Raw genomic sequence first — 24,781 nt, 5'->3', positions numbered from 1 at the left:
ACAACAACAATGTCCTGTAAGCCCCCACCCCCAAACTGTATGACGCCCATTCCATGCACATGATGCAGCCGGTAGCTGGGTATTTACGTTTCCTCTTGCCCATCAACATTTCCCAAGAAACAGAATTCGAGTGCTCGCTCCATATCCCCGCTTGCCACCATTCCTTTCTGAAGCCGTTATAACCTCCCCTCGAGCCAGATGAAAAGGGAGATTATGGTACAATGTCGTTTGTGGAGACTACCGCTCCAGATTCTTAACGGATGACACCCCAGTCGGATAGTCGCCCTCCGTCGCTATCCTCTCTAGCCCCTGGCCGTCGTCCAAATGCGTTCCAGAACCGGAGGGTCTCATCCCCTGCACCAGTTACAACTGTTCTGCCGTCCGGGCTCATAGCCAGATACAGCACACGATATGTATGGCCAGTGAGACTGACAACCTGTGTCATCGAGGGGTACTTCCACACAACAATCTGGTTCTGGCTATAACCATGTGTCGAGACGATCTCATTGGAGTTCTTGGACCAGGCAATGTTGCAGACCTGGCTGCCGGTGTCGATCTCGTTGATAACTGACCCGCGGACAGTGTCGTGGAAAATAATGCGGCGATCGGCCGTACCACCACCTGAAGCCAGCAGTCCCCGTTGATGCGGTGACCATGCAATGGCCTTAACGGCAGCAGTGTGGTCTGAAAACTTCCACAACGGTGTCTCCGAAAGTTTGTCCCATACCATAAGCTTGTTGTCGTTGCCACCGCTAGCAAGCTGGCCATCTTCACAATTCCATTTAAGACCACAAACCTCTTGTTTGTGGCCGACGAGCTTCCTGAGCCACTGATCGGGGGCCCGCACGTCGCGGTGGTAGATCAGGCGGTCGCGAGAACCAGATGTTAAGATGTGGGTGTTCCATGCCAAGGAACCCACTCGTGCCGTGTGGCCCGTCATGGTTCGTAGTCGCCTCGTCTTTTCGGCGTCCCAGATTTGAACGAGGCCCTTGCCGGTCCCGATAGCGATGTGTGTTCCCTTCTGAATCCATGACACGCTTGTTACCGTGTCGTCCTCGAGCGTACACAGCTTGTTGACGCGACTTGTCTGAGCATTCCACATGTAAACACTAGACCCAAGTCCAACTCCCAGCACATTAGCGCTGCCCCAGTCTACCAGGTTGAGGTAGAAATCATCTGCCAAGTCAGGCGCATCGAGAACTTTGTAAGGCACTTTGCTGACTGCCCTAGGTTGCCTTCTCGGACTCAGCAGCATCTGCTGACTGTTGAAACGAACTGGCGAGAGGCTGTAGATCTCGGAACGAGTGTCCAGGTTTGGGCCATGCCGACTCTGTGGAGTCCTTGACGGTGTCAGATGACCTGCATTGCTCAGGTTTCGCGGTGACATATAGGAGAATAGATTCTTGTTAGGAGTCGATGGCGTCAGAGAGGATGGAAGTGAGTTGGTAGAAGCGTTGTTCGGGGGCGTCCGAGACCTCGTGGAATCTCGAATATTGGCCGAGTGTGATGCAGTGGATAAAGTATGCTCCGGGGACATAGTTGGCGGCGTTGCCTGGGGTATTGAGCCTTCAAAGAGCTCTGCGCGGAGTAGGGTCGAAAAAGTTCGGTTTGCTTCCTCAGCTAAGGACGGTCAGGTTCATCTTCCGCATGCACAGGGGCGTATATGGCTCACTCTTTTGAAAGTGTAGTTCTCCATGTGGAGTACGCTTCTTCTGCTTGGAAGGTGTCGCTGGAGAGCCGTCTTCGTGGAGCAAGCTGAAACTGGCTTGGAGGTCCTGGCCAGTTCGCGTCGGAATAAACCTGACAAGAAGGCTTAGCAAATGATCCTTGGTAGTCAATATGGCATTGCACGCGCACCTATCACCATTGATCCTCTGGCGTTTCCGGTGTGGGCTGGCACCAGGGGTGCTTTCCCTCTGTGATCGGTGGTGCATCTCTCGGAGCAAAGCACTGTCGACGGCGTCGGGGTCGAAAGCACTGGAGCGAGCTGATTCACTAGGTCTCCTGCTGTGTTGAACATTGCGCTGGTTTGCATTCTCCAAATATTGACGATTCTCTAGGAGACCTCTGTCGGAGGGAGGGGGAGGTGTTGCGAGGCGAGTGGGTGTGGCAGTTGCGGAATCGCTCGCGTCGGTCACTGGTCTCTTGATGGAACCAGACGCACCGAGGGCTGCTAAAGAATCGGCCGGAAGAGTCATTTCGACGGGTCTGCAACAAGCAACGGGAGTAGTTCGTGAATGTCTCGCGAAGAGGCTGAATTAACGAAGGCAGCTGGGACGAGCGTCGTCGGGAGAAGTGGCGGGGAATGACGAAGCACACCAAGCACCGACACCAGTGCGGGCCTGAGAGAGTGGTGTTGTCGCAGTCGGGAAATCGAGGCGACGAAAGCTATTGACGAGATGCGCTCGCGGCTTTCAGGAATAAAAATCGTTGCTCGAATGTCCGGCAACTCGTTCCAGTCGGTCGGCAAGGCAAACGAATCACCACCCTATCCCTGACGGTGGTGTTCAAATTGTTATCCTTCGCATGCTTCTCCGATGAACAGTCGCAAAACTCGGGCGTCGTCACCAAGATGCTGGAAATTAAGGCGCAAAACTGGTCGAAAGAATAATAAGCCGGGGAGAGAGTAAACAGAGAATACAGCAAAATGGACGTCAACGGGTGCAGGGAGGCTGTAGGACGTTGGATTGTGAGCAGATTCGAGATGTCTGAGGCCACAGGATGCAGGCTGGGGTCGCAGGAAGCGGCAAGAGCCAGCGGCGAAACGGGTTGCGGTGATGAGTGGTCGGGCGGGTAGGTAAGGTAACCTGGAAGGTAGGGAGGTAAGGCGAGGTAAGGTACCTCAGGGTGACGAGCTGGTGGTGGTTCTAATCGTAGTCCAGCGGCCAGTAAGGTAAGGTGTAACCGTCCAATACGCTTGACCACCCAACCTCACTCAGGAAAGCATGCCAGGGGAGACGGGTTGTTGTCGGGGCGGGCTCAGGAAGGAAGCCAAGGGCGCGCAGAGGAGGTTGAACTGGGTGAGTCGCGGCTGAGGGATGGACGCTAATCGCTTTAGGGCTTTAGCGTCGACGGCAGAGCAACAAGACAACAGCGGTGGTCCTTCGGCCGCCGTCTGGGTAAGTTAGTAGGTAAGGTACAATGCAAGGTAGGCACGCAACACGCACGTTGTGCACGTTGGACGCGACTGTGAGGGAAAGAAAGGGCGTTTGGCGTTAGTACACTAGGTCCCGACGTCCCGCATGGCAGGGGGGGAAGATGGAGGGGACCATAACATTGACCGACAACCCAAGGGGGAGGCCGTGAGAGCGAACAACAACAAACAGCCCGTCGCCAAAAGTGCATGTCATTCAAGGGCCAACGCGACCCAATGCTGGTGTTGCTGTTTCTTTGCTCTTCTCATCAACCTTGTGTCCCCTATGTATTCCTTGCGCCTAGACTAACCTGCAACAGCGGTGCAACATGAGGCAGGACAAACAAATGAAGGTAGCTTAACCTTTGCTTTGGTCGCTGAATTTTAAACCAAGTACGTAATAGGGTACTATACTACTCGGCAGGTAGTTGCTTGATCGCTGGCTTGCGCATCATTCCAAATTTATTAGGCATACCTAGATCTCAGCACAACAAATCGCCATCACAACATCATGTTGTCTCGACTCTCAGCGTCTGGTGTACCTTAAGGTACGCTTCTAGGACCTTGGAACAAGGTTTTTTCCCTCTACCTAAAGAGGCACTTATCTACACCAGTTCATCACCTGTTGATAGACAGCCAATATAAACTGGACCATAGTGTTAACGCTTTCCACCGGATAAAGATGCAACGATTGCTCCTTCAAGGAGACAAATCGTCTACAATATTGGGTTCCCTGGTTAAAGAAACCCCCCCCTCATCTTACGTGCTTATCAGGATTCAAAATGCAGCCAGCCCAGCCCATGCTTAGGTACCTTAATGAGACTGCATTAGGCTTTGGCACAAGGGCTGATCGAGACGGGAAACACTCACACTCTCAGAGCCAAAAGAAGCTATGCAAGGCACGGATGGGATGGGATGGTTGTCGCGATGAAACAGCACGTAAACGAAAATTGGCGTGAGTTTTGTATGTTTGTGTATTTCTTCACGCTTTCCCCATCCGCATCGCGCTTCCCTAAACAATAGGAGTCCATTTCGCGTCGCCCGTCTCGTCAAAGGCCGCGTCGCATTCCAGCAGGCTCGTTTTCAGCCTCCCTTGCGCGGAAAAGGGGGCTGGGGGGAAAGTATTGTTTTTGTTTTGTGTTTTTTTGGTCAAGTCTCCCTGGGCAAGATTCGGACCATTGGGGCACCTTACCTTAACGTACCTAGGTAGCACCTTCATTCGGTAACCCGCAGCCAGTCGACACGTGCTGGGTGCTTTGTTTTGGGTGGGCCGCTGCTACATTGTAGACCTTAAGGTGCCTTAGGTTCCCTTACGGATGGATACCTACCGCGCCCTTAGCAAATCGCGTATTGTCCGTAACTCCCACTGTATTATTCCTAAATAACTCCTTTTTCTTAGAAAAAAAGACGAATATATGCCTTACAAGTCTGGAATTCTATACTAAGCTTTTTGATGATTAAAACCGCTAGCGGTCAGTTATAGTACCTTATTATTCTTGCAGCGGAAATCTGAAAGGGGCGATGTAATCTTTACACCGCGTGCCTACCGAGAACCCATCAATTTTCTCACCAGCCCCCCCGCGGTGTTGTAGAGCCAACCGACGGAATTTGGTAAACAATAACGCTAACCGTCAACTATCCACCAGAAGACAACAGCAGGATTCACACCAACTGTGTACTCCTAATGTGATGAGCAACTAATAAGATCCAGTGGACGCGAGTTTCATTGATGATTGACTCTGTCTCTTGGGCCCGGCGCTCAAATGCCCCTCGAGCTAAGGTTCCCTACCTTACGTCATTCAACGCTGACTAGATGGCGGTAAGTAAACAATGGCGGGCAAGCAGGTAGCTACGCGATGCGACGCGTTCGTTCGCGTTAAGGGCTCTCGAGCGCTTCCAAAAGGAGGTTCATCGTTCGTCCACCATAGAGATTGTACAGTGTATATACTGCATATTAAGCCAAGATGCACAGTACGTCACAGTTTCACCAATGTCTGTCTTACCTTAGGTAGGCAAACAGGGTAGCCTGGCACATGCCTACCTAGCACCTTGTGTCACGTGTACCAAGATTCCCCTCAGGTATCCATGGGTCTTATGTAAGACAATGAACATGAGAGGTACCTTAGCAGCTCCAAATCCTGACCTTTCCTGTCCCCATTGAAAGAACCTTGAGCTGATCCATCTACTTCAAGTCGTCGTCCAAACCCTCCATGCACAACACTCTAGAAACCCAGCATCAAAGCGTGCGCTGCTTGGCTCTCAGCAGTGCACACGACGCACCTTCGCCTCGTGGACTCGCCCCTCACTCCCCTGCAGAGGAGCTGAATCAGAGACGGCCCGGTACTGCCAGGTGCATGGTACCATTCCTGGGACCGATCTCTGCGCCCCCTCATAAGGGCCAAATACTCAGTATTGCATATCCATGTATAACATGCTTATAATATCTATTAATTATTATTTAATACTTTTTCAAAATAAACGTCGAGATATCAGGGTTTATGATTAAACCCCTTCCTCATCCAGGTTCACAGTTAGCCTCAATAGCTTCATCTATAGTTGATGAGAAAACTTAGACAAAAATTATACCTAGATAGCTCAAGTTGCCAGGTATTTGACACGAGGAACTATGACCATCCCTACAAGTGCCAAGTTATCCTTTCCACCACTCCAAATACTGTCAAAATGGATCACGTCTCTTTGGGAGGCAAGGCCGACCCCCGGCGAAAACCAGCTGTCCCCGCTTACACGAGCTGCCAGAGCCAAATCCGAGATAAGTACAGATAGAGTTCGCTTGAGGCTCTTGGACCAACGGCTCTCATCTTGTCTACAGTTACAAAGCTATCCCGGCATAGGCTCACAGGGAAGCTAGACAGTTCCGATATTCTTGCAGTGTGGCCCAAGAAATCGACCGCGCTTTGGCCACTGCACGCACCAAGCTATTAAGTGTGATCCTCGTCCATGTGGCGCTAAAACAGATTCCGCTCGCACTTTCGTTGTGCACTTGCGCTGACAGTGACAGACAGCGTCATCCCTGACTGCCATGTCGCCAAGCTACACCTGCCACTCCACGCTAATAGTTTGTATGTAGGCTTCCAAGATTCGCGAGGCCACAGGCCGGCAACATTTGGTTCCGGACGGATTTTGGTGGGACGTTGACAGTGGCACTAGGACTAAGAAAAAGTCCTTCCAGCACGACCTTTGTCTCCACCCAAGCTTCGGCAGCTGGTCCGTTCTGGTGCCATGCCGCCGGCAACGTGGGCTTTGTTCCGCGTTGCCGCGTGAGTGTCTTACTTCGGGACCTAGGTTGTCCATTCCGCTGAGTGTTCCTAAAAATGACAGAGGCAAGTTATGATTTGTTAGGTTGGGAATCGATTACCGATGCGAGAAGTGATAGCGTTATCGAAGAGTCAAGAATCGTCACACCGAAACGTCAGCAGCACAGTGACAGGTGGGTAACCATCCCGGACAGCAGTGATTGATAATGACGGGCCAAATCCCGGTGCAATATCAGGGAGACAGTGCATCTATTGATATTGGCGATCACCGAGAGATCGCAATACCGGCATTACAAACTTACGACTCAAGTCATGGAGGTTAGACATTCTCAGCAGCTCGTCTTGGAGACTGGTATTGTCCGACCGCCGATTCAGGCTTCAGATCGCAGCTCCGGAGATCGAAAAAGCACGGGCATCAAAGGTTGCAGTCAGGCTCTTCTACACGTGTAAGCTGTGCCATGCTTGCTCATGGTATTGGTCCCAATTGGCAACCATTGGAGCGAGCGATATGACGCGAAGGTTGATTACTACAAACTACATAGGAGATGGTCCCAAATGTTATTAGCTCGTCTATGACCTCGTCTATCAAAATGGCCCTCACCAGGTCCTTTTGCCCGATTAGGACATTGTACGAGGTCCGGGACCTGGACCGCAGTGGGGCCGATGCCAAATTGGTCCAAGTCTCGAGGCGTGGGCTCCATGGGGCCCTTGACCTATCCCTGCTGGCCGCCGGGACACTGGAGAAGCCAAGAGAGTCCGAGTCTGCAACTACCTACCCACGGTTCGCTGAAGAAATCTCAATCCAACATCCCCGTCTCAAGCACGGACAGTGTTGCTCTTCTTTTGGTTGCCTTTTTTCATGACCATCGCCGTTGCGGTGGGCATCGTGGCACACATACTATCGCGACTAGGCCCTGGAGGCCACACCAGTATTTCCCAGTAAGAGGTACGGATACCTCAGCTTCGTCCACTTCCGCTCTCCGAGTCGGTGCGATAGCACAGGAGAGGAGGGAGAAGGGAACATGACAGGCAGAGAATGTTTGTATGTGTGTACAGGTACAATGCTACGAGACGGGCCCAAATTTAAGATAACCATATTGCATAGTATGCACGCTGGCTACCCGACTACCTACCGGAACTAACTTGATGCTAGGAAGCTGGTTGTGCTTCCCCGTCGAAGCCCGTCACGCCCGTCTGTCTCCTGGCTGGATATCTTCGTCTATCATACTCATACTCAGCATGGCTAATACCAGTCTTGAAGTTCTCATTGGTATTAACAGTGCAAAGCGCGCGAAACACTTCATAGGTGCCAGAATTGATCGAAGCATTCATGTCGCCTCCCCTTAGCCCTCCCTAGACGTATCAGGATATCCCTGGCATCGCCGAACCGTTGACGAGAAGCGATGGGCATGGATGACGATGGCTTATTCACCCGAACCAAACGCCCTAGAGGCCGTGCAGCATCCGTGGCTCAGACGAGCCATGAGACTAACCCCAGCCCGTCAGCAAAGTCTGGATCCTGCCAGGAAGACAACAAAGGCTGACCGGCGTCCAGGCTCTGGCCTCTTCAGCCTTTAGAAATCTCTTTGCGCGGCCTGGAGCTATACTCAGCTCTGCTAGCGGGCGATTGTTCTCCGCTCGGCCGTCGAATGGCATGATCCCATGCCTCACACATCGTGGAAACCTCTTCTCACGGGACTACTGCAACGCAACGCTGTGGGTTCTCTGCCATCCTTGTTTGATTGCCGCCAATGACCCAATGTCGGCGCCTTGCTGGCCCCAGCCTTGGGGGGGGGGGACAGAACGCTGGTTCACGGGTACCTGACAAAGTATGTTGGCTCTAATTATCCACAGGGCAAATGTGTGTGCCTGGTATGCCGCTTGCGCTTCTTCCGCCTCGCCCGTTAATAATTTAGTATCGGCGGCCGTCGATCTTTGTTCGCCGAGCCCCTCTCCTATGATCATCTCCCCGCTGTTCTACATGGCGTCGTGCTGCCGCTGGCTGAATGACGTTGTGGATGCCAATGGCCGGGGCGCCCCCCCGGCTATCTTCCTTTGACATTTGATACCCATCCTCTTCCCACGATCAGCCTCCGCCCAAGGCCAATATAAATCCTTCTCCGTTCCCAACGCCCGGCCATGTTCTATTTTCCAAATCCAACCCCGACCCGCGCTCATCCTAGACCACGTTCCGTACTAGCACTATTCCGGCGGAAGAAGCACATGGCTCAGGTCGCTGCTGCTCACAACACAGATCACCGCCGACACAGGCACGGTGAACTCACGCAACCTCAAATGAACGGCTACAGCTCTCTCAGTGTCACATCTCTGCAAAGCCAGAAGCAAAGAGTATTAGACTTCGACGAAGGAGGCGCCGACATTCCAGACATCCCCCTGAAGCGTCCAGTCAATAAGATGCCCCAAGACCGCCCCTTGAACCCGTCGAGGTTCAAAGAGGCTTGGGAGGATGATGAGGAAAGGAATTGGACCACACATCACGGACATGGGCCCATCAACCCCAATGCCATAACCAACAGGCAAGATAGAAGGTATGTAGAGACGTATCGGCTGTATGCCTTCGAGACAATGACGGCTAACTACTCACTGAAGTGCGGTCCATTCTCCAGAAATTCCCCCGAGGGAAAGAAGCAGGGTGAAATCTCCGGAGCCCCTCCACAAGCAGCAGCGGCAAATGTCTTCGAGTCCACCAAGGAGCCCAAGAACGCGGTCCTCAAGGTCCAGGGCCAACTCAACATCTTCCTCATATCAGACGAACAACACCTCACTCCCACCTCTCCAAACCAAGGGCGCCGGTGATGACGAAATTCTTGAACCCTTGGCAGAGGAGGAAGTCGAGCCCGGCTCGTTTGATCTTGTAATACCATCTCACGGCGATAATGGACAATACTCGCTGGAGACCCGCTCCGAGCTCCTGTTCTCGAGGGACCATTTGCAGGCCATTTTTGATGATTACATACTCCTCCAGAGGTTCACAGACTTCCTTCACTATGCTCGACCCAACTCGTTACCCCTGTTCACGTACTACTTGGACTGCTTGAAAGCACTTCGAGCCATTGCGTACGCAAACGCCATCGCAGGCGGCCTGGACTCTCTACCGGAACACGATTTCTCAATGGAAAATACCGAGAGCACGATCAACAGCTCTCTGCAAAAGAAGGCAGAAGCTGCCTTCGACGTGCTTGTTCAACAAGATCTTCCCGCCTACATCACTCACATATGGATCCAGACCGTCAGCGTATCTATCAAGAGACGTGTCACTGGCACCCTCCCGGTTCAGCTAAGGGAAATGTCAGAGGGTTTGGCAGAAGTGTTCTGCCTGACAGATCCCTCGAGACACGACAACCCCATTGTCTTTGCTTCTGAAGGTATGTATTTTTCCCTCGCGGGCGTGTATTAGACACCACCTGACCGTCGCCTATAGAATTTCACCGTACGACCCAATACGGCATGAACTATGTCATTGGCCGCAATTGCCGCTTCCTCCAAGGTCCAAAGACCAATCCCTTCAGTGTCAAACGTATCCGTGACAAGATTCTGGCCGGAAAGGAGCACTACGAAACCTTCCTCAACTATCGCAGAGATGGCTCCCCGTTCATGAACTTACTCATGGTAGCGCCGCTCTACGACAGTCGCGGTACAGTCCGCTACTTCATCGGCGCCCAAGTCGACGTCTCAGGCCTTGCCAAAGAAAGCTCAGGTTTGGATGCACTACAGAACCTAGTCGTCAAAAAAGAAGCAGTCGGCACCATCAACGGCCAGACCCAGCAACGACACGAAAACAAGGAAGAGAAAGACGAGTTTGAGGAGCTCAGTGAGATGTTGAACATGACCGAACTCGAGACTGTACGTAGACGCGGCGGAAATATGCACCGCGTGCCGCAGGACGAAACCCAGGCAGCATCGTCGACGAACTGGCAAAAGCCGCGCATCCTGATCCAGGACGAATCGTCTTCCGTCCATCAATCCAACCTCGACGTGCTCCTGACGAGTGGCAAGCTCTCCGGCGTTTACGAACACTACCTCCTGGTCCGGCCCTATCCCAGCCTCCGCATTCTCTTCGCATCCCCTTCTCTCCGGCTTCCGGGAATCCTCCAGTCCAACTTCATGGACCGGATAGGCGGCTCCAACCGCGTCCGTGAAGGCCTCTCCCAGGCCTTCGCCGACGGTCATGGCGTCACCGCCAAGGTCCGCTGGCTCTCCAAGTCCAGTAGCGAGGGTAGAGTCCGCTGGATCCACTGCACGCCCCTGCTGGGCAGCAACTGCGCAGTGGGTGTCTGGATGGTCGTTCTCGTCGACGACGAGTCAGATGCCGGCATGAAGCGAGGCAAGGAGGCGCCTCCTGTCGACGGTCGCCTCCGGAGGGCCCCCGGCGTCGCGCAACAACTCCAGCAACAGCAGCTGCAAGGGCAACACCGCCCCTCGGTCGACGACAAGATGTCGCTCTCGAGCTTCGCCGCCATGAATCGCGCCCGCGACGAGGTCCAAGTCGACGCCCCCGTCGACTTTGATGTTGACGTCTCCGATCGCCCCGCGAGCCGTGCCAGTCGCGCGAGCAAGTCGAGTCGGCTGAGCCGGGGGCCCGTCAGTGCCCAACGTCGGCCTCTCATCCCGGGTGGTTTCGACGATCCCGACGGAGGACCCTCCCGCCCTGCATACACTGTAAGGCTGGAGGAGGATTAGTCATAACTGGTCACGTTGTTTGACTTTTTGCAAGTATTTGTCAGGAACGGGCGGTGTTCTGCTGAAGGTGGCGTTGGTGATGATTTACTTGATACCATGCATTCTGTGCATTATTTTGGCCTTGCTATATTGGATTACTACGGCGCAGAAACGTTTCCTATCTACTGTGTCAAATAGAGAGACAGATGGTAAATCATAGCTTAGTTGAGGTCATCCATGCCTCCACACTTACTTAATTATATTGTTTACACTACTAAGGTTACAACCCAACCCTTTTGGTTGATACGGCCGGATAACTAGCACTATGACGCGAGGAGTGATCAGATTGTCATGTTGACGACCACACTGTTACACTTCGAACATTTGCGCCTGACTGATCACTTCCTTCCATGGCCGTGGCCCTGCTCAGATCTGCAATGTAACTCAGATACCGGTGGGAGTCACTGGTAATGGTCGGACCATGCAACGCGGCATTATCCGTTTTGACTCGAATCTTGTGCTTCCTGTCATCTTGTTATTGACTCTGCAATGGAGTAGAGTTTCTAGTTTTAAAGTTAGCGTTCGGTAGTTTGCTGGTGAATTTTTTCCCCTTTCGCAGCGGCGACGATACCTGCTGGGACACCACTTATCATGTTTCATCGACTCGTAAAATTCATATAGTCTAACAAGTTTGTGGGTGCTGGGAGCGGTCAAGATCCCGGATCTACCCAAAAGCACGCCCTTGATTCTATTCCCCCATCCCAAACCCCCAAATTCCAGTATTAGCCAAACCTCTGGGAATATGAGTAATCCGCCTCTCGATCCCTGGCAGTGAACTTTCTCTGTCAGACCTCAATACGTACGTAGGAGACGCGCCTACGCCTGTGCAGCGCCGGCTTGCTCCAGTAAGCGGGCCCGCCAGCTGTTGCATACTTCCTCGAACCCGCCGACGACGTCGCCGCACACGCCTGCGCACTCGCGGTTGGCCAACCTCTCGCTCCAGTTACCTCGGTTGATCCACCGCTCGCCCTCCTCGCGGAGATCTTCTTCCCTCTTGATCTCGGCGACCAGCTCTTTGGCGCTCTTCAAGCGACGCGTGGCCGTTGTGGTTGTCTGCCGAGACATGTGGAGCGTGTCTGAGAGGTAGTTGAGGCTCTGGACGAGGTCGGAGGTGAGTGTATGGAGGGCTGTGAGGGAGTCGAAGGCTTTTGTTGTCGGCCGCGGCATCGACTCAGATAGCTCGATCAAAAGGGGTAATAGTTCATCGATGGTCTCCGAATCCGGCGGTGGAACGAGTGGAGAGAGGAGCGGGAAGGTTAAGTTGTGTAGCTGCCGGGTCTGATGAGTCAAGTGGGTAGTGAGGGCCGAGTGAGCAGTGATGAGTCTGCCCTGGTTAGCTGATTGACCATGGCGGTAGGGAGCCGTCTCGAACTTGCCTTGTCGCACTACCCTCGACGCCAGCTTGGGAGCCCAAATCTCTCAAGCCCTCCGTCACCCTGCTGAAGACGCCATCTGTAGGTCCTCCATTACTCTCGGTCCCTCTCCTCGCCAAAGACTCGACAGCATCCATCTTGGCAACCAGGCTAGGCAGCATGCCGGGGGAGTCAAGATCAGACTCGGATCCGTACTCGCTTCCGTCGTATTCACTCCCACTCCTTCGGTGACCGCGTTGAGCGGCTGATGGTGGCCCAAGGTTGAAGTTCTTCGCTTTGCCGCCGGCTTCGCCGAGACTTGCGACATCGACCCCGCTGTCCCGTATTCCCTCGAAGGTGGCTCTCCCATCGGCTTCTTCGACGTTGATATTTGGTGTCCCGCTTCCGTTGTTGTCGGCATTGTTGGTCTCCTCTTCGTAGTATTCCTCTTCGTCTCCAGAGTCGGAGAAAGCGTCGGCCAGTTCATCTGCGAGGTTGCCTAAGCCGTTGCCTGCGTCCATGCCTCCGCTGGCAAACGAGATGTCCAGAGCGTCTTGATTGTTGAAGCTGCTGCGTAAGGGTGTCGCGGGGTCGGCAGAGGACCTCGATGTTCGTCTATCTTGAGGGGAGGAGTTGACGCTGTTGTACTGGTAAGAGGCGTCAACGCCCGAATGGTTGCGCGAGTGTCCCGGAGTCTGTGGCATTGTGACGGTGTGGGGGGGGATTGTAACAGTCGGTCGGTCGGTCGGCGAAAGCAGTGGCGTGCGAGTCCGGTGATGCCGTTCTGACAAAACTTTATGATAGGAAAAGGCTGGGTGGATGACTCTACGACGTACGTGTGGTGGCAGCCCAGATATTCAAGTATGGAGGCAATGTTGTTGCTTGTCTATCTAGTAATAAACAACAGGGGTTGTCGCATCAAAATGCAGGACAAGGAAGATCCAGGTGGAGATGAGTGCGAGAGCGTGTAAAGACGGCCTGGCACTTGGAAAACACCGGTCGTGCAAAAATGGGCTACCTCGGTTTGGGCGGAGCGGGAATCAGTACTGGCGGCCCATCCCATGCAGGTCAGGAAGTGATGTGTATTTGTCTGGCAAGTAAGCTTGGAATAATTACTTATTTTAATAATTCGGCGGGCTCATGTAGGTTTGGCGCCAGCGATCCAATTATGGCAATCCAGCAGGCTCTGCTTTGTTGTTTGATTTATCGGATGAGGGATAGAAGGTGACTATGGTGTAATGAGAGAGCCCTTGTGCCTGTGTGTCACCTTTGGTTTCGACGGTGGACATCCGGTCAAGCAGATATCTGGGAAGTATGGTTGTCGACGACGAAGAAGATATTCGTCGTCCTGCAGCGCCCTGCATAATACTGCCACCGGACCCCTAGTCTTGCGTCCCAGAAATCCTGGCCGCTGACTCTGAATCTATCCGGAAGGGGGTGAAAGTTGTCACTCCTGGCGGACATGGTCCCTGCATCTGGCGGTCGATGTATCTTTCTCTCGACTCCACCAGGAAAAGGAACTTCGTAGCGCTGCGCGTACCGGAGCCTCAGGTCAGCACAAAAAAAAAACTTAATAAAAAAACACTCCCGCTTCCGTGCTGCGGCTTGCCACCTCCATTTGCTACCACCCTAAGGTACTATGTAAGGTACCTTATTGCGGTGGAGTCTACTCCGTTATCGTCCTTTATCCGGTACCACCTGAACACAACCCGAACAACGGCTCCGAAAAAGCTCCTTCACTGTGGCAGCCGTTCGCAACGCAATAAGAATAAGGTAAGGTAGCCACAAATTTGGAGCCGACCTACTCTGGAGATTTGTTCGAATACCATCCCGGTTGTCCTACCTCCCCTGCCGTCTGATACAGCTCTTCCGGCCTACAATTGTCATCTCCCGCCGTCGACCCCTCCCGAGCCGCACGAAACCCCTCCGTACCTAGTTGATCGCCCATCGCGGTCCTTCACCCCGGCAACTATGGCCACCTTTCGCCGCTTCCGTCCTGACGATGTCAACAAGTTCTCCAAATGCAACCTCGATCCTTTGACCGAGACATATGAGCTGGCCTTCTATCTCCAGTACCATGCCAAATGGCCGTCCATGTTCCAGGTCTGCGAGGATATGAACGGAAACATCATCGGCTACAGTATGTCTGAGGCCATAGCTATGCTTTGCTCGACTTGGCTGACTTGATGCTTTAGTCATGGGCAAGCTGGAGTCATCACCCGATGTTTACAAATATTCCGAACACTACCTTCCCTGGCACGCTCACATCACCGCTCTGACCGTGGCTCCAGAAGCGCGGAGACTGGGCATCGGCAAGATCCTCTCGGAGCAGCTAGAGGCCGCAGCCGATGCAAACAACGCCTGGTTCGTTGACCTGTTCGTTCGCACGAGCAACTACAAGGCAATCACCTTCTACAAGAGCATGGGTTACAGCGTCTTCCGCGTGGTCAAAGACTACTATGGCGACCACGCGACAGATCCTACCCGCGACGGCGAGGACGCTTATGACATGAGGAAGCCGATGAAGAGGGACGCCAAGCTCGAGCATATTAGGGACGACGGGGAGAAGCACGAGGTTGAGCCATCTGATGTCTGGTGAAGCGCGAACAGCGTTAATTCTAGCAAACCCCAACTGCCTTTCTTCGCAGGCCTCGCCGAGCCCTCTTTGGCTCATAGCCACGCTCCATCAACTTGATAGACGCTCCCGCTCACGAAGGAACTCTCTGGACCGAGCAGGAACGCGATGACGTTCCCGCACTCCTCGGCGGTGCCCTGACGCTGAAAAGACGTTGGCTCGTCAAAGGCGGCGTCCGCTCCGCGGTCGTGAAATTTCCAGGCCTTCTCCATCAGCGGTGTGTAGATGGCGCCGGGGGCAACGGCGTTGACTCGAACTTCCCGGGCGCCGTTCTCATTGGCTGCCGCTCGAGTGAGCCCTATTACGCCGTGTTTACTGGCATCATATGCGCCATGCTTGGCAAACCCTATCGAGAGATAGTCAGAAAAAGCTTCAAGATCCGGGCAGCAGGAAGATGCGGCGTACCCTTGATGCCATGAATCGAGGCCACGTTGACAATGGAACCACCGTCCGCTATAATTCTTAGTTCCGCCCTAAGGCAATACATGCAGCCCGTCAAGTTGACAGCAATGATATTGTGCCATTCGTCATCTTCAAGGTCCGCGACGGCTCGGATGCCGTGGTGTTTGCCAATGACGCCGGCCACGTTTGCAGCGCCGTCCAAACGCCCAAATTGCTTCACAATGCCATCTATCCAACTTTCAACCTCAATCTTCACGGATACGTCCACTTTTGTTACCGAGAAGGGCGTCTTTTGCTCCGAAAAGTAGGCCTCAGCTTGTTTGAGGGCTTCGGGGTCGATATCTGCAAGGCACACAGTGGCACCCCGCTTTGCGATGATCTTAGCCGTCGCAAAACCGATGCCGCTGGCACCACCAGTGAAGGCGTAGACGCTACCGTCGAGCGATGCCATGGTGTCAGCAGTCAGCTGTCCAGTTAACTGATGTTGATTTTTGCAATGGGAATCGTGGTCCCGTGCGGAGCGTGAGAAAGTTGACAAGCGCGTGTCGAGAAACCACTCTCAAGTGTAGAGTAGGGAAAATAGTGTCCCGCGTTTCCGACGCTGACCCATGTCCAATCACATCGTGTATTTCTCGCTGGATCGCCTGCGGTCGTATGATGTTGACCCGGCCCGACGCAGGTGAGATTTTATGGCAACTCCCATCAGTCGTAGCCGGTGGTGCAGGGCCGAACCTCCGAGATGTCGTTTAAGCAGCTCAGCAGTCCGAGAGGCAGACATTGATGAAGTGAGCCATCACGACGAAACCACACATGTTACCTTATTGCTATGTGATTGCTAGTATCCGGGTTGACAGCGGACAAAAAGACCTAAAACACGCTGGAGAGGAAGGGAGGACTGGTATTCAATGTCATCAACTTTGCCAAGTCTTCCATCCAAACTTGGCTTCAATGTTGGATAACGTGCATACACAGGAGGAGGGTTGGAGACCAACTTGGGCTTCCAGAGAGTTTACAAGAACCAGGTGACAAAACTGGAAAGGTAGGTACTGAATTGTGAGATCGTAGGTAGATACAAACAAAGGTAACTTAGTTGGAAGGAATTCACCTTAGTAAGCACATGCTAAGGTGTTGGAAGCTTTCGACCCCGCACGAAAGAACCCCGCCGTCTCCGCAAAACAGGGGCTCGTGGCGCGGCATTTGATGTTTGATTGGTGCCGGTCTAGTCGCGGTCGCCTCTCTCATTGGTCATTCCCCGCATGGCGCATCGTGATGGGACGCGACAACCTGCCGATGCAGCCTTGCAAGCACCTGACCCGCTCTCCTGACGTACATCCGGCCGTCTCCTGCAACCGCACTGCTGATCGGGTGCTTTACCTGTTACCCTGTGACCCAGCCGTCACCTTATCTTCGACCCCAGATTTCTCCAACTGTTCCCGTATCGTCTTGGAGCTCCTTGACGGTTGACGTACCCAAGCACCCAAGGTAAGGTAGGTGGGCACCTTGGTTGCCTATGGTAGGCTGTGCCACAGCCGGTGCTTGGAGCTGCTTGCAAAACAGAGCCGAGGAAGGGAGCTTTTGGTTTTGTGTCCGAGGCCTCTTCTTGTTCTCTCCTCCACAACTTCTTCTGTTAACTCCGTGTGTGAAAACTTGCCGCCAGTCTCACTCTTTGCCAAGTTCCCAGCCTGCGTCGCAAGGAGGCGCAAACGCATGTTTTTCGCAAGCTTTGCTACGCACTTCACTTTGACACTCCCGTTGCCTTCCTCGATAGCAGCCTCTTCAAGTACTTGCTCACGCCAAGTGTCCGTCTGTTCTCGAAGCTGGCTCGCGAGACGCTCACTTTGCCATGCGCTTTTCCTCGTTGCTAGTCGTCGCAGCGACGGCGAGCGCTTCTACATTGACTCCTCCTGTCCTACCTTTAATTGTCCGCAATCCGTACCTGAGCACATGGCTAGGTAACGCTCGTGATGCGCCTTGGGAACAATGGCCCTATTTCTGGACCGGCTCCAGCGTAAGCTCTCCTGAACTGCCGTCCGCTTAGGCGCGCGGTCTGGCTAATTGGTGATATCCATCAGCTCGGCTTCTCGGTGATGGCTTCAGTGCCCGACACCAGCACCGTATATCCTTTGCTTGGGCGGCCCCAGGATTCTTTGCCCCTATCCTCCAAGTGGGTTTAACCGCTGCGAACCTTCGCGACTGCAAATTGACATCCCCTTAGATACTATAATGTATCTGTCCCGTCATATTTGGGCGCAACCTTCGACGCTTCCACCACGAACTTATCATACTCGATTCCTCCTCCTCCCGGAACGTCCGCGCCCGTGAAGGTCGTGCTCTCCTTCCTCTCGCCCATCACGCCCACCTCAACCTTCCGACAGTCGATCCCTGCTGCGTATTTGACTGTCCACGCTGAAGGGCCTTTCGACATCAACATTTACACTGATGTCAATGGTGAATGGGTCAGCGGCAACAGGGACAGTAGCATAATCTGGGAGCTGAGCAAAGCAAAGGCCTCGCACAAGCAAAGCGCTGCCCTCAAGACCTGGCAAGTTGGCAGACAGTACCCGCAGCTGCTTACCGAGTTTGCCGACCACGCAGAATGGGGTACTCTGCACTTCACTGGTCCGGCCGACGTCTCTCACCAGGCTGGCACATCCGCCAAGCTTCGCCAGCAATTTGCGACCAAGGGCTCCCTGACCAACGAAGTTGATACCTCATACAGGAAGATCATGGACGATGAGCCAGTTTTTGCCTTCTCCAAGGCTTTCCACCTGAGTAGCAAGACTGGCAGCGAGTCTGCATCTGGTGACAGCATTCTATTCACGTTTGCTCTTGTCCAGGAACCCGTCGTTCAGTTCGCGGCTGCCAGGGGACTGACACAGATGCGTCCGCTGTGGTCCTTCTACTTTGCCACCCCGGCTGAGTTGATCCAATACCATTACGATGACTTTTCTGCGGCTAGCCTGCTCGCAGGGAACTATTCGAACCAACTCGCTATCGATGCATTTGCTTCTGGGTCACAAGACTACCAGGATATTGCTGCGGTGTCAGCTCGTCAGGTCCTTGGCGCAACCCAGTTCTCTGGAACCCCTGATGACCCGATCCTGTTCCTCAAAGAGATCTCTTCCAACGGAAACTTCCAGACGGTCGACGTGATTTTCCCCGCGTTCCCCTTTTTCCTGTACACGAACCCTCGCTGGCTCGCGTACCTGTTGGAGCCTCTGCTGGAACACCAGCTCAGCGGACAGTATCCCAATGATTACAGCATGCATGACCTGGGTGCCCATTTCCCGAATGCGACTGGACATCCCGATGGAAAGGACGAATACATGCCCGTGGAGGAGTGCGGGAACATGCTCATCATGGGTTTGGCACTTGTCAATGCCTTCAAGTATGATACTCAGCCGGCTTTCCTCAAATCCGTCGATGAGCATGCGCACCCCCATATGTCTTTCGAGGCGGAGATCAGCAGTATTCGACCATGGGCGCTCTCCATGGATTCTTACGGCATAGACCGTTGCTCGGCCGTTGCTGCCATGAGGGGCTCGAAAGAGGCAGAGAAATGGGTGTCCAGATCTTACGAGCTCTGGACAAAGTGGACAGGATACCTGGTTCGCGAATCACTGATTCCGGCCAATCAGCTCTGTACGGATGATTTCGCTGGATGGCTTTCGAACCAGACAAACCTAGCCCTGAAGGGTATTATTGGTATCAAGGCGATGGCCGAGATTTCTAATGTTCTGGGCAAGACGGATGATTCCAAATACTACGCGGACATCGCGGCCGACTACATTGACCAATGGCAAGACTTTGGCATTTCCAGGGATGGCACCCACGCGAAGCTGGCCTACACCTGGTATGGTTCTTGGACGACGATCTATAACCTCTTTGCAGACTCGCTTCTCTGCTTCCACTTGCCCGAGGAGAAGAAGTCAACCCTCAGCGGACAAGTCACCCGGTGGTTCCAGAAGGCCTTTGGCGTCGATACGCACTCGACGTTTGTACCGGATAAGGTGTATAGCATGCAGAGCAACTGGTACCATGCCGTGTTGCAGCACTATGGGCTCCCGCTCGATAGTCGCCATCTCTACACGAAGAGCGATTGGCAGTTCTTCGCCGCGGCAGTATCTAGTAAGAAGACTCGGATGGAGATTCTCCAGAGTGTTGCAACATGGGTCAACGAGACCACAACTGGTGAGCTAGGCTTGGATGTACTTCCGATACAGATTGCAGCACGATTTACTAACTCGAATCTGAAGACCGACCATTCACCGATCTTTACGAAACGGAAGGCACCGGTGGTTGGCCTGGCCCTCACTTTATGGCTAGGCCCGTCGTCGGAGGCCATTTCGCCTTTCTGGCACTAGAAAGGGCTTGCGGGGGCAGGGCAGTAGAGGCATTGAGCTTCTTAAACGAGCCTGCGGCGTTTGCGGAGGTTGATGTTGGCAAGGCACTGGAGGCCGAGATCATCAGCGGAGGTGTCCTGGGTAAGGATCAACAGGTCATCATGGAGGATTTGTAAGGCGTAGTCATTCTGGCATGATATTCTGGATACCATTTGCCTCGGACATAGTGTAACACATTTAATACGAAATTGGCAACTGGCACAGGCCGTGACGGTAGTAGTCGTAGTACAGTGGCATCGGCCAAGCGCGTCTGCGCAAATCTAGAGCCCGAGATATGTCCAAACCGGGCCATCATCAGAGAGTATGCAGAATGCGAACAGGCGGCGTGGTGTCATGCCTACCAGGTGATGTCCAACCCCCGGTGTCTTGCGCCCTCGTTCTATCATTTGACGTTCCAGGGTCTCTGACCATACAATTTACCACTCTAGACGAGAGTGGCTGGCAACTTCTTTTTGTCAATAACATATGAGGGTTTGGCTGTGCACCTCGTTCTCCCTGTTGTCAGACTCTCGGGCCCTAGGCACCTTACCTTCGAGTAGGTAAGTGCTTTATTGTCAGTAGTACACATGCAAACAGGTAGGAGCCCAACTTGGCAAGGAATCTGTAAGTTAATCTGAAGGTAGTAGGGTAGGAAAGTATCCTTCCATGGCCAGATATGGCTCCTTGCTGGGTCGATGAAAGACAAATGTCAGACGGGCCGGAAAATCAAAATGGGATAAAATGACATGCATGGCTATATCCGTACCGCGCCTCAGCACATCGCGCCGCGTGCATATACCGCATTGTAGTTCAGTGTCCCGCTGGCATTCAAGAAATCTGAATTGGCTAATTTGCAGGGGTTCGGTCTCGACTTCATCCCGCAGCTAATTTCATTGGTTCAAACTGAAAAAGGTCCTCGCATTGGCCAGCTGACGACAGGGAGGTCTAGGTACTCCGCCTGTATTTTTTCTCAGCTGCTCAGACAGTCCATCAGTAGAGTCCACTGTGGCGCCTGGTTCCCTGCCACTAAATCCACATTTTCTTTCCCAGGCAGTCAATCAATCAACTCAATCGATTCATAAATGCTACAGTAGGTACCTAAGCACGTTTGGTACATTTGCCTTCTCATCCAGCACCACCCACCATCCTGGTATACACCAGCACGACCAGCAAACCAATACAGAGTACGGATACCTGAAGGTAGGTATTGTTTCCGTCTTTTTCGCCCCCTTCGTCCGCCCTGCATTTCCAGCAATACCAACGAAAGGCACTGACGGAGCCCATGGACAGCGCCGCCGCATAGCTTGCTGCAAAAGCTGCCTTTTTGTCCGCCTTGCTGATGTTCCCTCCCAGACGGAGCCCATAGCTGACCATTTAGGTGCTCCATCGACCCTGCGCCTTCCCCTTCCGTCACAAGCTAGGTACATTCACTACGTCTGAGTTTTACCTGCTGCTGCGGCTGCGGTCCCAGAGTACCTTAGGTAGGTACCTTCAGGTAAGGGAAAGAATACTTAGGTGCCTCAACTACCTAGCTGCAAAGACGAGGCAGGCGCGCGCACATACACGTACACACACGAACACACATACCTCACACCTCACACCCACTGACCCCGTGGACCTTCTTTCTCTCCCTCTCTACCTTGAACCTCGAGCTGCCAACATCCCTTCTTTCACATCACTTCCTTCACCTCTCCCGTCCCTTCCCTCCCACAATCGGCATACTGAGCCACATCGCTTCCTCAATCGATGCACTTCGTCGTCCAATTACTTTGCCGACGACTGTAACAAAGATTTTCCTACCTTCCTCCAGTCTCTTTTTTCGACGTACGAATCCTTCTCCTTATTTCCCAAAGGTCCCCCTTCTCGTTGGGTCCGATCCGCTTCCCATCATCACTTCTGACCAATCGCCGCAGCAGAAGAGTCTGCGTCACCGGCATTCGCGTCGTTGGCCAAATTTACCGACTAGCAACACCACCAACATTGCCAACGAACAATAGCTCGTTCGCCCAATAAATCAATATGGCTACTACGTCCATGGACTACGAGGCCGCCAACGGCGACCGCTACGATGGTTCGTTTTTCCTCGATACAAATCGACGCCCCCAAGTCGACGAGGCACTAACAGACAAACGCGATGCAGACGAGGCTCCTCGTTACGAGCGCGACAACCGCAGCGCCTCCCCTCGCCCTGCGCGTGATGATGGCGACTCTGGACGTCGTCGCTCTGCGTCTCCTTCCGGCAACGGTGACCGCGACCGCGACCGGTAAGCAAACACAAGTTTTGATTCCTGATCCCCTTTGTCCAAACAATGTGCGATTGCTGACATATACTGTTTTCCCCTAGCGGCGCCAAGGACGAGACTGGCTCCCGAGGTGGCGACCGCGACGACGACGGCGCCATCAACCCTGGCTCCAACCTCTTCGTCACTGGAATTCATCCCCGTTTGACCGAACAGGAGGTCACTCGCATGTTCGAGAAGTACGGTGATGTCGAGAAGTGCCAGATCATGCGCGACCCCCATACCAAGGAGTCTCGTGGATTTGGCTTCGTCAAGATGGTCACTTCTGACCAAGCCGACGCTGCCAAGGAAGGCTTGCAGGGAGAGCAGATCGAAGGCCGTACCCTCAGCATCGAGAAGGCTCGTCGTGCTCGCCCTCGCACTCCCACTCCAGGCAAATACTTCGGCCCCCCCAAACGTGGTAAGCATTCTCTCGACGGCTCGCACTGGGGAGAAGTCACTCACACGATTTTCAACAGAGGGAGGTGGTGGCGGTGGTGGTGGTGGCGGCCGTGGAGGCCGTTTCAACGACCGCTACGATGACCGTCGCCGCGGTGGTTACGGCGGCGGCGGTGGCTATGGAGGTGGCGGCTATGGAGGTGGCCGCGATGATGCTTATCGCTACCGCGGATACGACCGCCGTGGAGGCTACGAAGACCGCGGCGGTGGTTACGACCGTGGCTATCGCGAGGATCGTGGCTACGACCGCAGCTACCGTGAGGACCGCGGCGGCGCTGGTGGTTCCGGCGGCTACGAGAGACGCGAGCGTGGTGGCGACGACACTTACAGCAGCAGCGGTCGCGTCGATCGCTACGGTGGCGGCGGCGGCGGCGGCGGTGGACGTGAGGACCGTGGCGATCGCTATGCCCGTGGCGGCGATGACCGCCGTGGCGGCGGTGCTGCCGGCTACGAGAGACGCGAGCGCACCGGTGATGATACCTACAGCAGCAGCCGTGACCGCCCTCCCCGCGACGCTCCTGCCAGCGGTACAGCTTATGCCGACGCGCCTGCCCGCTCCGAGGCTCGCGAGGCCTATGGAGGTTGGAAAACCCTATTCAAGCGCCCGCCCTATGGTCTTCAAGCTAACGTGTCTAGGCTCTCGCTAATTTCTCAACGTTCGCTACCTAAGTCGTTAATATGCCCGGTTTGATGGCGACTGACGGTCCATCCCTTTCCTCTTTCATAGTTCGATCGATTACGGCGGCTATCCCAAAAATTGCGTCTCATGTAGTTTGGGATGGAACACAAAAATGGGGATTTTCGGCCTGCGTGGTTTACGGCTCCTTAACCTCGGTTTTCGGTAACAATGACTGTTCGCGAGAACCAGGTGCCTTTCAATTGGCTCCTGTTACTCAACTCGGTTTTTGCAGTCAACGAATGTTTGGCGGATTCTATGGTAGCTATGGCAAACAATCAACGCGGCAAAACGGCAGGCATCGACAGGCTTTGGCCAGAGTGACAGTCACTTCCCCCTCGTGGATCAGCACTCTCGTTACACCACGTCGTGGGCCTACGGCGGTCCACGATTGTTTCTACGCAAACCACTTTCCACCTTGTACCATTATCTATCGCGTCCCACTTCGGGGTCGAGTCGAGTTTGAGACGGCTTCGCAAATCCGACATGGCTCTTTCGATGCAATTTTCAGCATGATAAGATGTTGACCAGCAATGCAACATGAATGACAACCGCGTCCCTTAATACAACTAAACCGTAACTGTGCCGCCTGAACGCCACTATACAAATTCAACCCTTCTATCGTAAATGAACCGCCTCTTATTCGCCATTCACACCCTCTGTTGTTCATTTAGTCGTCATGCTAGCACAAATCAGTGGCACGGCATTCAAAGATGTCGTGGCCCTTGCTTCGCATCGTCGTTCTGACCATCCACCTCCAACACTCTTGGGCCGTGTCTAGAGCGTCATATGGTCGCGTGATAAGAAAGCACAGAATTTATTCAGAATTCGGTCAAAGGTATCTTCCCCAACATGCGCTGTTCCAAACTGACGCTATAGTTAGTGAAGAAAACACTTAACAGTAAAAAAGATTGCTCCGCCTGGAATGTGGATGTCTGAAGTACTCTTGGCGCCCGTCTTCCACATCTGCTACGCTTTCTCGTTCTACTTCCTTTTTCGCCAGCATTTCCGACTTTGCACGGGCGACACCGGGCTGGTCCCCAGCGTGCAGTGCAGCCAGCTAGCGAGCCTAGCCCGTTTACAACGATGTATGCTGTCTCAGTCTCGACGCGGGGTTTGACTTTCGTGCTTTGGTTCAAAATTCTATTCTCCAGTTTCCACACGACTTCTGGCAGGGCTTTCCCTACTGTGCAAAGCAGTCGCTCAAAGACAAGTTGGCTCAACCTTTAGTGAGATCTGCTTCATAGCTTGCAGTCCACAGAGGCTTGGGTCATCCACGTCAAACAGCCTTCAATATTGAGTGTTTGAGGTTTGCGTATAGTTTGCCTGGGTCAAGCAAACTCTTGGCAGCTCACCACCTCTGGACCAATCTGGGCCCCGCCCCAATAGTCAATTCGAGGTCGACAAACAGGTCAACATTCTACCCAGTGGTAGAACTATTGCTCAAA

General features: G+C 53.6%; 7 protein-coding genes across 7 annotated transcripts; 4 read left to right on the top strand and 3 right to left on the bottom strand.

Annotated features, from left to right (window-relative positions):
• Window positions 1–253: 253 nt before the first annotated feature.
• On the bottom strand, window positions 254–2,198 carry CORC01_12283 (WD repeat domain-containing protein; the record flags this gene model as incomplete). The annotated part of the gene is made up of 3 exons (XM_022623904.1): window positions 254–1,620; window positions 1,673–1,800; window positions 1,858–2,198. The coding sequence occupies 3 exons, from the start codon at window positions 2,196–2,198 to the stop codon at window positions 254–256; spliced, it is 1,836 nt and encodes a 611-aa protein (XP_022469591.1).
• Window positions 2,199–8,631: 6,433 nt separating this feature from the next.
• On the top strand, window positions 8,632–11,109 carry CORC01_12282 (uncharacterized protein; the record flags this gene model as incomplete). The annotated part of the gene is made up of 4 exons (XM_022623903.1): window positions 8,632–8,957; window positions 9,036–9,144; window positions 9,215–9,794; window positions 9,851–11,109. The coding sequence occupies 4 exons, from the start codon at window positions 8,632–8,634 to the stop codon at window positions 11,107–11,109; spliced, it is 2,274 nt and encodes a 757-aa protein (XP_022469590.1).
• Window positions 11,110–11,964: 855 nt separating this feature from the next.
• Window positions 11,965–13,204, bottom strand: CORC01_12281 (uncharacterized protein; the record flags this gene model as incomplete). The annotated part of the gene is made up of 2 exons (XM_022623902.1): window positions 11,965–12,485; window positions 12,538–13,204. The coding sequence occupies 2 exons, from the start codon at window positions 13,202–13,204 to the stop codon at window positions 11,965–11,967; spliced, it is 1,188 nt and encodes a 395-aa protein (XP_022469589.1).
• A 1,267-nt stretch (window positions 13,205–14,471) lies between these two features.
• CORC01_12280 (acetyltransferase) lies at window positions 14,472–15,099 on the top strand (the record flags this gene model as incomplete). Its single annotated transcript, XM_022623901.1, has 2 exons — window positions 14,472–14,640; window positions 14,696–15,099. 2 exons carry the CDS (start codon window positions 14,472–14,474, stop codon window positions 15,097–15,099), a joined length of 573 nt encoding a protein of 190 aa, XP_022469588.1.
• Window positions 15,100–15,170: 71 nt separating this feature from the next.
• On the bottom strand, window positions 15,171–16,093 carry CORC01_12279 (short-chain dehydrogenase; the record flags this gene model as incomplete). Its single annotated transcript, XM_022623900.1, has 2 exons — window positions 15,171–15,481; window positions 15,541–16,093. Coding segments are annotated over 2 exons (864 nt in total), but the record flags the coding sequence as incomplete, so codon positions are not given.
• A 1,287-nt stretch (window positions 16,094–17,380) lies between these two features.
• Window positions 17,381–20,056, top strand: CORC01_12278 (uncharacterized protein; the record flags this gene model as incomplete). The annotated part of the gene is made up of 4 exons (XM_022623899.1): window positions 17,381–17,545; window positions 17,610–17,701; window positions 17,753–19,728; window positions 19,794–20,056. 4 exons carry the CDS (start codon window positions 17,381–17,383, stop codon window positions 20,054–20,056), a joined length of 2,496 nt encoding a protein of 831 aa, XP_022469586.1.
• A 1,882-nt stretch (window positions 20,057–21,938) lies between these two features.
• On the top strand, window positions 21,939–23,304 carry CORC01_12277 (RNA recognition domain-containing protein; the record flags this gene model as incomplete). The annotated part of the gene is made up of 5 exons (XM_022623898.1): window positions 21,939–21,990; window positions 22,060–22,183; window positions 22,264–22,619; window positions 22,678–23,238; window positions 23,294–23,304. The coding sequence occupies 5 exons, from the start codon at window positions 21,939–21,941 to the stop codon at window positions 23,302–23,304; spliced, it is 1,104 nt and encodes a 367-aa protein (XP_022469585.1).
• Window positions 23,305–24,781: the final 1,477 nt, after the last annotated feature.

This window comes from Colletotrichum orchidophilum (genome assembly GCF_001831195.1).
Source record: "Colletotrichum orchidophilum strain IMI 309357 chromosome Unknown Scaffold_148.1, whole genome shotgun sequence".
NCBI classification, from domain to species: domain Eukaryota; kingdom Fungi; phylum Ascomycota; class Sordariomycetes; order Glomerellales; family Glomerellaceae; genus Colletotrichum; species Colletotrichum orchidophilum.
The sequence above is the reverse complement of the archived record's forward strand: the minus strand, read 5'-3'. Positions and strand labels throughout refer to the sequence as shown.